The 8,897-nt window shown below is 40.1% G+C and overlaps 4 protein-coding genes across 4 annotated transcripts; all 4 read right to left on the bottom strand.

Annotated features, from left to right (window-relative positions):
* Positions 1 to 972: 972 nt before the first annotated feature.
* Positions 973 to 3,903, bottom strand: VCUG_01771 (uncharacterized protein; the record flags this gene model as incomplete). Its single annotated transcript, XM_008076598.1, has 1 exon — positions 973 to 3,903. One exon carries the CDS (start codon positions 3,901 to 3,903, stop codon positions 1,246 to 1,248), a length of 2,658 nt encoding a protein of 885 aa, XP_008074789.1. The 3' UTR covers positions 973 to 1,245.
* A 317-nt stretch (positions 3,904 to 4,220) lies between these two features.
* VCUG_01770 (uncharacterized protein) lies at positions 4,221 to 4,899 on the bottom strand (the record flags this gene model as incomplete). Its single annotated transcript, XM_008076597.1, has 1 exon — positions 4,221 to 4,899. One exon carries the CDS (start codon positions 4,897 to 4,899, stop codon positions 4,264 to 4,266), a length of 636 nt encoding a protein of 211 aa, XP_008074788.1. The 3' UTR covers positions 4,221 to 4,263.
* A 673-nt stretch (positions 4,900 to 5,572) lies between these two features.
* VCUG_01769 (uncharacterized protein) lies at positions 5,573 to 6,490 on the bottom strand. Its single transcript, XM_008076596.1, has one exon. The coding sequence runs from the start codon at positions 6,396 to 6,398 to the stop codon at positions 5,595 to 5,597; it is 804 nt and encodes a 267-aa protein (XP_008074787.1). The 5' UTR covers positions 6,399 to 6,490; the 3' UTR covers positions 5,573 to 5,594.
* A 609-nt stretch (positions 6,491 to 7,099) lies between these two features.
* VCUG_01768 (uncharacterized protein) lies at positions 7,100 to 7,790 on the bottom strand (the record flags this gene model as incomplete). The annotated part of the gene is made up of 1 exon (XM_008076595.1): positions 7,100 to 7,790. The coding sequence occupies one exon, from the start codon at positions 7,788 to 7,790 to the stop codon at positions 7,107 to 7,109; it is 684 nt and encodes a 227-aa protein (XP_008074786.1). The 3' UTR covers positions 7,100 to 7,106.
* Positions 7,791 to 8,897: the final 1,107 nt, after the last annotated feature.

Below are 8,897 nucleotides of genomic sequence, written 5' to 3'. Positions count from 1 at the left end.
TGCCCTGTCGTTTGCGTCGATGGGTGCACATGTGGAGCAATTTACACGAGGAGTGTACTTCTTCAAGGTGCATGGTCAGGTCTACCACAACACATACAACATAAACCCGCTTGAGAACACTAACAGGAGATACTCGCAGTTGTACGTGGTTGATACAAACGATGCCACAGATCTGAGATCGAGAAACCCTGCAAATGAGAAGTGTAATAGAGCAATACTACACAATCTTGACAGGACGATAAGAGAAGTCAATCCTTATGCAGAATCTTGCTGAGGTTGATAGGAGTGCAGTGCGTGAAAGAAACATGTTGATGGTAAATGTGGAGTCAAACAAGAACATTCATCGTGACATGAACAGGTACAATGTTCCCGCAACGGGCGAGATTGCGATGATATTTAGCGAAACACAGCTGCCATTCATACTCAAGAGAAGACAGTTTCTGGTCCTTCTTTCGTTTGCGATGACAATCCACAAGTCACAGGGTCAGTCATTTGACAAGGTAGGTGTTTATCTGCACAGCTCTGTCTTTGTGCATGGTCAGTTGTACGTAGCTTTGTCGAGAGTGCGCTATGCAAACGGTCTGAGGGTGTATGTTGCTGACAATGGAGACCAAGAAAAGCATGAGAATGGTAAAGTATACACAAGAAATGTTGTGCATACTAAGCCATTATAATGAAAGTAAATTTATTGATTTTGTAACCATAGAACAGTTGGTAGAAAGGAATGACCTGATGTTTAGTCACATTCGAAAGCGCTATTTTGGTATACTATCCATTCATACACCCGTTTTTGAAAAACGGGATAGCGCAGCTAGTATTAAAAATATTCTTTTTGACCGCAAATAATTTACAAGGTGTGTTCAATGCAGCTAAATGAACGAAATTTTAGTAAAAAACACATACATGAGCATCTATTCGAGTACACGTTATTTGATGCCAGTCTTCTTATTTTTCGTTTGAAATAGTTTATTTGCCATCTCATACAAGGCAACACCAGTTACATGAATGTCCGTTTATTCAACCCAACCGATATTTCCTATGTGACCAGACCACCCTGATTTCCAACAATAGCCGCATTATTGCTAGCCTTGAGTTTTTTGGTGTAATAATAATCGAAATAGCTGCGCCCCATACACCCATCAACGGTAGAAAAGGACACATAGAGTGCTATTTTTGTATCAACATCAGATCATCTCTTACCAAACAATACATCAACAATGTCCATCCCAATCCCCATTGAACAATCTAATTCTTTCCTGCCACCCACATATTAAATACCTCGTTCATTCTCATATCACATACACTTTTCACACCAAACGATAAGTTACCGTATAATTGACCCAAAAACACATCTCCCATCCTCTCCTCTTTTTTAAACCTCTGTAAAATTTTTAAAAACAAATTTTCTTTCGTCTTGTCCTTGACCAAACCCTTGATGAACTGTATAATCTCCATATCACCCTCATTCTCACCCATCATTACCTCATAGAAAATGCTAGCTACCGTGTTCTCGTCACTAGACAGGCTGATAAGTAGGGACTTAACGATATCTCCGTGCTGAGTTCTGTATAGCCTGCATAGCACAGCCCCGTATCCCTTAATTTTTAATATTTTGCTGCTCACCAAGTGGTAGATTATGAAAAGAGCAAGCTTTACCACATTCTCGCTCTCATCAAAGAGTTTATCAAACAGCAAGTACGAGTACTTTTCAACATAGGAGTTGTACAGCAGTATGAAATCAGCCATCGCTACGAGCGAGTTATAACGAACGAGCGTATTCGTGCTCTTCAGACCGGATATAAAATATGAAAAGTGACCGAGGAAAAACTCAGAGCTAACAGCCATCATCCTGTACATAGAGGTGTATGCAACAACGTTCAGATCTTCTGTTTTGCAGTTCTCCACAACGATCTTTATGAACGGCGCAAGAATGGAACCACTCCCGTACAAAATCTCCCTTTCCTTGATATAAAAAAGTATGTCTGCGATTTCGTCGCTTGTTTTATCCTTCAAACCAACTTGGCCATCGATGATATCCTGTGATTGATGCACTGACATGTCGAAAGATGAACTCAGATCCTTCTCATGCATACTAAAATTGATGCTCTGTCTAAAACTTGTTCTCGTTACGTTAAAACTTTTTCGCTTTTCTCTTATTTCCTTCGGAACATGAATCTTTGGTACCTTTTTTTCCAATTTATCGATGAAAAATGATTCGTTGATTGCAACCGCACCGACCGTGTAAATTATCTTAGCCAAATTCTTGTTCTCGGTGCAGAGTTTCTCAAGCAGTAGCTGGCACAGCGGTTCGGGATCAGGCATCTTATAGAGCATCCTTACGGTCGCATCGATCATTTCGAAGTCTACCACCTTCGTAAGCACTAGATTGCTGATACCACATTTCACATCTGCCGTAGACGGCCTAATACTTACGGTATTGAGCACATTTTTATAAGAACTGACATACTCTTCCTTTATCTCATCGCTGAGCAGCATCTCTGCCGCTTTTTCTAAGATATTGTCTTCATATCGCTTATAGCACATGTTCTTCAGCAACCTTGTGGTCCTTACCACATCAATTCCATTCTTAAACTTCAGAAGCAGTGCCTTCACCGTCTCTCTCTCAATGATTTTTTTCTTGTTCATTACCTTCAGGAAATTGGGCGTTATATGATCTAACAGCTCAAGAACGTCGTCCTCTGCCTTAAGTGAATTCAACAGGTCTATGAATGCTTGTAGCACCAGCATACGCTGTTTGGCTTCCACGGTTTCGCACAAGAAAGTCACCAGCTCTAAGCTACCGTCCAGCTTGTAGAACACCGCCAGTTTCATGAACTCGACAATGTCACCGATCTCCGTTTTCAAGCACCCAAAAATATCCTGCACCAACCAAATAACCTTTTTCATCTGTGCTACGAATATCTTCAGGTCTTGGACATACATTTTTTCATTCTCACTCAGCAGCTCCTCATTGACCTTCCTTTCCACTCTTAAATACCTGTTCGCCACGAATGGGTGATTTTTAATAATCATGGTGCAAAAGTTCAGCGCTTTCTTCCTTACTATAACCGCTTTGTCTTCGATCCTGAGGACAACGTTTTCTATTACCTTATTTTTCAGTTTGAGTGTGACCGCTTGCTGCTCAACAAGCGATGTAAGAACCTGGATCGCCTTTGCTCTCACAAAATGGTTCACATCCAAGAGCCTGTCCAACAATGTCTCTGTAAACTCGTTTATACCTTCAATGTTTCCTTCATTCTTGTAGACAAAGATTAGATTAAAAAGAATTTCTAGGCAACAGCTCCTGAAAACGAATAGTTCTGAATCCATTAGATCAAGAAAGTCGAAGTTCAAGAACAATTCGGCTCTTTTATTCGCAATTTCTACGAGAAAAGAGGCAATGTTTTTCTGGAGCACGTTATTTTCTGTGCTAATTTCCGCCATTAAGCATTTGAACAGCGATGCTTGCTCAGTCTCCATCGCCTGAAAAATTTCCAAACACGTGTCAACATTATCCACTCCACTCAATAGTAGGATAAAATGGTTTTCTACGTTTCTGCTTCTGCTCAACACTGCGTATATTTTGGATTTGTGCTTACCACCCAGCTTTTTGAGTGTCTCCAACGCAAGGAACACAATCTTTACGATCCAACCACCCTCATCATCCTCGATATTCTTTATCAAGTCTATCACGGTCATAAACAGCTCCCAGTCATCAGCATCCAGTTTCTGACAGTACAAATGCAGTAGAGAAAGCATTCCCGTGCTGTTGTCACAGTTCTTTTGTATAACAGCCAAAATTTCCTTTTTCTGTTTTTGACCGCTCATAAACTCAATAGCATTTCGGTACTCTTCGTAATGGTCGCCAATCTGTTTGTCCTTAAGTGATTTACAATCTGACATGGAAGGGTCTGCGAAATACCCTTTTCAAAAACAGAGCTAAAGAAGAGCGCGACGGAACTCGTGTTAATTCATATTTATGTGATGAACCACATATGGAGGTATGGTCAGCAAGAGAAACAGCTCCCTAGTGAAAAATTCTGTGTTCAAAATACAATCTACGGTTTGAACTTGATCATATATCAAGCAGAAGAAACACGGTAGCGTTTAAAGATGAACCGTGTATAACAAGAATGTGAATGGATGGTTCGATAGCAATTAACCATTCAAATCTAGAAATACCGGTTATTATTGTAAAGTTCGTTTAATAACGTACCGTTTATCGGATCAGCAGTAAACCACAAGCTATGCGTTAATTCAAGTCTATTCGTTCAGCATTCCTCTTTCGTACAGCGCTTCTCGCAACATGCTTTCATAGTATTCGCCCAAACCCTCTATCCCAATCTTCCTGATACCAACAATGCTCATCATACGATTTTCGGTTTCAACACAAATATCGAACGCGTTTCTTAAATCGTACTTGCTATGCACTTCATTGATTATACTTTTTATCTTTTTGATGTAATCCTCATGTGCTATGAATTTCTCGTTCGATCTCGACCTTTTCATTTTTTTATCGCTCAAAACACCATTTATGCTGCTAAAAAGCTCGTTTCTGCACGTCTCACCGTAATTCTGTACCGTAATCAAAGGATTATCGTAGCGATTTGATTCCAGTGGTACTTCTAACTCCACATCCACATTGTCGCCCTGCAGGAACACAACAATGTATCCCGTCTTGAACCTTTTTGCATGGCAATATGAGATGTACCGCTCCGATTTGCAATATGAGCGTGTGATAATGTGAAAGAAAGACGCGTCATCTTCTATTACGTCACTTATTGCCTCTGAAAATGCTTCATGGTGTACCACAATCTTCTTATCGTTACATCTACCTGTGTAATCGTCGCAGAACTGTTCCACATATTTGCTGTCCCCACAAAGTATTATTACAGGCATAGAGGGTACTTTTTAGTTTCCAGTTAAAACCAGCACTCAGCGATTGCTAAGATCGCTCCTTCTACCTGTTATACATCACATAGTGCCTGTATGAGTTGAATATTGATGAACAACTTCGTACAAAGCGTATTTATTCACAATTAATAAGTTTCAAATTAGTTCTTATTACCGATCACAGCACATTCTACTCCTATGCCTGTATTGCTTGCACTTGATTTGTGATGTGCGGATTTTTTAGTGATCTTTCATCTGCTGGTACAAAATAATAAATTTTTTACAAGTTTGATTGAACCATCGTAGACACACGCCATCACAACACTCGCATTATACCGGTGCATCAGCCATGTGCAATGTAAAATAGAGCAGTAAATGAAAGCGATTTGAATGCAAGCTAATAATTTGTAATAATTACGGTGTTCAAGCATTTCTTGTGCTCCTCGGATAAAGAACATTATTTTCGGTAAATCGCTGATCAGTAATAACTTTCAAAGGCAACCACTATGCGATAACATGGCACAGACTCTTTTAACGAGGAGAGAGAGGCAAATCATAACTTTTAAAAACAAAAATTGGTAGGAACACCACTCATGGCATGGTATCTTAGTTCATAGCACCAGGGAAGTATTACGATGTCTAAAACAGGAATAGCGTGGTAAAACTACTTCGAAAACACTGTTAGAAAATAAAAACGTTTATTATCCGCCTTCTGCAGCCTTCACCGTTTCTCCTTCGTACCTGATGTTACTCTCATCAAACACGGAAAGCTTGACACCATCACCCTCCGGCAAACTAATCCAAGAACTACCATCTGGCCCTATCACGTAGACATTTACTTGCCGGGTTGCAAATACTCTCTCCTTCTTGTCAACCAAGTACACCTTGCGATCACCAATACCTTTCTCCTCAATGTTGGTCACCACACCGACACATCCCATATTTCTACCTTTTTTGATGAATGCCAAGTTGCCTATAGCTACGTGGAGATGCTCGGATATCCGCCCAGTTTCCAAATCCACCTTCACCGTGTCACCGGGTACAATATCCTGGTCGCAGTAACTGAAACTACCACCATCATTCGTGTACAGATACGGCACCTTCCCCTTCCTTAGCCGCTTCTTCCTCACTATTGCCAATCTGAACTTGCTCTCCTCTTCACCTATTTGGTGGAGAATGAATCGCCCAGCAACGTTATACATCAATCTGTAATGCTCGCCAGTCTTGGGAATCGAGAGTACATCAAATATACCCACAGGGAATCTCTTGTCAGTTCTTATCCTGCCATTTATCTTTATCATCTTCTCCTTAAGTATATTTCCCACTTCTTTGGCCGTGCGTGCGTATTGAAGCTTGTCCGTGAGTAGAAGTGATAGCGGAATGCTCTCCTCCAGACGATGTGGTCCCGTAGAGGGACGCGGTGCAAACACGCCCTTGTTCTTCTTAAGTAGCCATGATTTTGGTGCTGCTAACCGTTTCAAATGCTTTCTTGGTCCTCTCACCATTTTTAAGGGCACAATTTTTTTAAAAATTTATTTTTTCATCGCTTTGAAGTTGGTGGCCACGGACCGGCACACATTGAGAAGCAATCCCGATCCATCGGCTTATTTTAACAAATAAAAAATTTTTGATGCATCAGTTCGTATGCTGAACAACTGAGAGGATTTCAACTTAGGTCGCGCTGATTGAATGTACTCACGGCTTTGTTACCATGTACAAGATGTTTTTCCATGTATAATACGCAATTATGAACGATGTTTACGGATAAGAATCAAAATTTGGTTTAACTGCTCAAATTATTTCGAAATCAGAATCGATACTTGAATATTGTGCTGTTGCACAGACAAGTATAGGTGAATAACGAGTAACATCGCACTCTTCAAGTGTATTGAATGATCTTACCAGCATTTGTTGCATATTGCTTTGCCTATGAATCAAGGGTTGGCATTGCGTGCCAGGAAAAGAATTTCGTACGAATAACTTAGGTAGACACTTGTTTCAGGAGAGCCTTGCCTTGAGACAGGACGGTTTTGTAAACCAAGGGTATAGCGCAACAGACGATGAGTTAAGCGCTCATGTAGGTAACAAAGTTCATCAATCAAATCGGTTATCATGAAAAGGTATCGAGTCAGCCATCTGATGTCTTACAACTACATAATATTCAATAAATATGTTACTGCCGATTGAATTGTACATATGAAGTTAACCAGCTTTTAATTATAACCCGTGTAAAACGAGTACTTTATCCCATTCTCAGAGAATTCCTTTCCGTCGTATTCCACGCCCTCACACTCGGCAATAATCGGTTTGACCGCTTCATTCATGCACTCGTACTCACATCGAGTCTCGGGAAAAAACGTATCACCATGGAAATCCATATCATCAATCACAGTAGCATAAATCTTACATCTGCGCTTGAGTGCCTCTCGATACACCTCTTCGCCTCCGAACACGACCGTAACGTAGCCTTTCTCTCGACAGAAATTAACAGCATCATCAAACGATTTTTTTACCACTATTCCCTCGTGATCTTCCATCGTGGTTGACAGGACAACGTTAATTCGTTTTGGAAGCGGCCTTCCGATTGATTGGTAGGTTTTTCTGCCCATCACCAGCGCAACATTACCTGTTGTCGTCAGCTTGGCAACAAATTTCATGTCGCTCTTCAACTTTCCTATCCATGGAATTGTGCCCTGGTGTCCGATGATACGCTTCGCTCTTGTGTAGCACACTAAAATATTTAGGTCGTTCTCCGAAAGTTGCACGATGCTTTTCATCGGGGATTCCTTTTTTGCAGCGTATTTTACATTCGCGTACCAAAAATTCTGGTGTGTCATTTGTGGTATCGTTGTGCGTAAATGGTATATCGATGATTTACAGAGACAGAAATAAAGCATAGTGGACAAATATATTCAGATTTGAGTGTTATCAGCATCAAAATAGCATTTTGTGGCGCTTTCCGAACTTGTACAGTGATTTGGACGGGCAAAAGAACATTTTCTCAAAAAATTGTTCCTTTCTGTTCCGCTGAAACCGACCGTTTTACCGGTTTTTCTGGTAAAGGTCATTCATTTACCTGTTCATCTACTGACTTTAAGTTCATAAAGATGTCCTACTAAGGTTTTATGACATGTTTATCAGTGGTTTCTCCTAAAAAGTATTCTTTGCTCATATGCTACGACATATTTACAGGAGTATTTTCGTGTAAAAATAGGTAAGTACCCACTTAACACATCATATCTGTGTATTAAACAAGTTTTACACGCCAGTTATTTGGAGATGTAATATTCTACTTTTTTAATTATTTCACTGATAAAACGATTTTAATATCCCGAAATATTTTGTTCAAGTCCCTAGCTTACGCTCAGAATACCGCTGGTTTATTTTGGAGTAAAAGCGTATTTAATTACTTTATCTCCTACGTCACACAACATTGTTGGTGTCTTCTGTGCTACTGTAATCTTATAAAATACTGTTTTTTCATTTACTGTACGTTCATGTACCATTTCATTACTTGGTAATATCGTCACACGTATACGCTCCAACAGAAGCAAAGACGAAACAAACGGCAAGCTTTGATATCGAACCCAGGTGATCTCCAAACAATCACAGACTAAGTAATATCAGCCAAAATACACAATCTGCTACAAACAATGGCAAAGGTATGCTCGCATCTACAGTGCTATTTGATTGAGGCATATGATATCAACGCTTCAAATCCAGCGTGTCAAAGGCATATTGAGCCTAGGATAAATGCTAAAAAGTTGATGAACATTACTTTAATTAACTAATACTGGCAAAAGCTACGTCTCTTGCTCGAATAAGAACGCTTTATAGTTGAGATGAGCTTCTTTGTCTCAGAAATGAGCATACGGGCATATTTTTTTAATAGGCCCATAAATGAAAGGTTGAACTGCTCTGCTGGACCTTCACCTTCACTTGATGCACTAAAACAAAGTCCTTCCGGTAGTATATCTGAAGCTAGGTCGACCCGTTCGAAAGCA

Source organism: Vavraia culicis (genome assembly GCF_000192795.1).
Source record: "Vavraia culicis subsp. floridensis unplaced genomic scaffold supercont1.31, whole genome shotgun sequence".
Taxonomy (NCBI): domain Eukaryota; kingdom Fungi; phylum Microsporidia; family Pleistophoridae; genus Vavraia; species Vavraia culicis.
The sequence above is the reverse complement of the archived record's forward strand: the minus strand, read 5'-3'. Positions and strand labels throughout refer to the sequence as shown.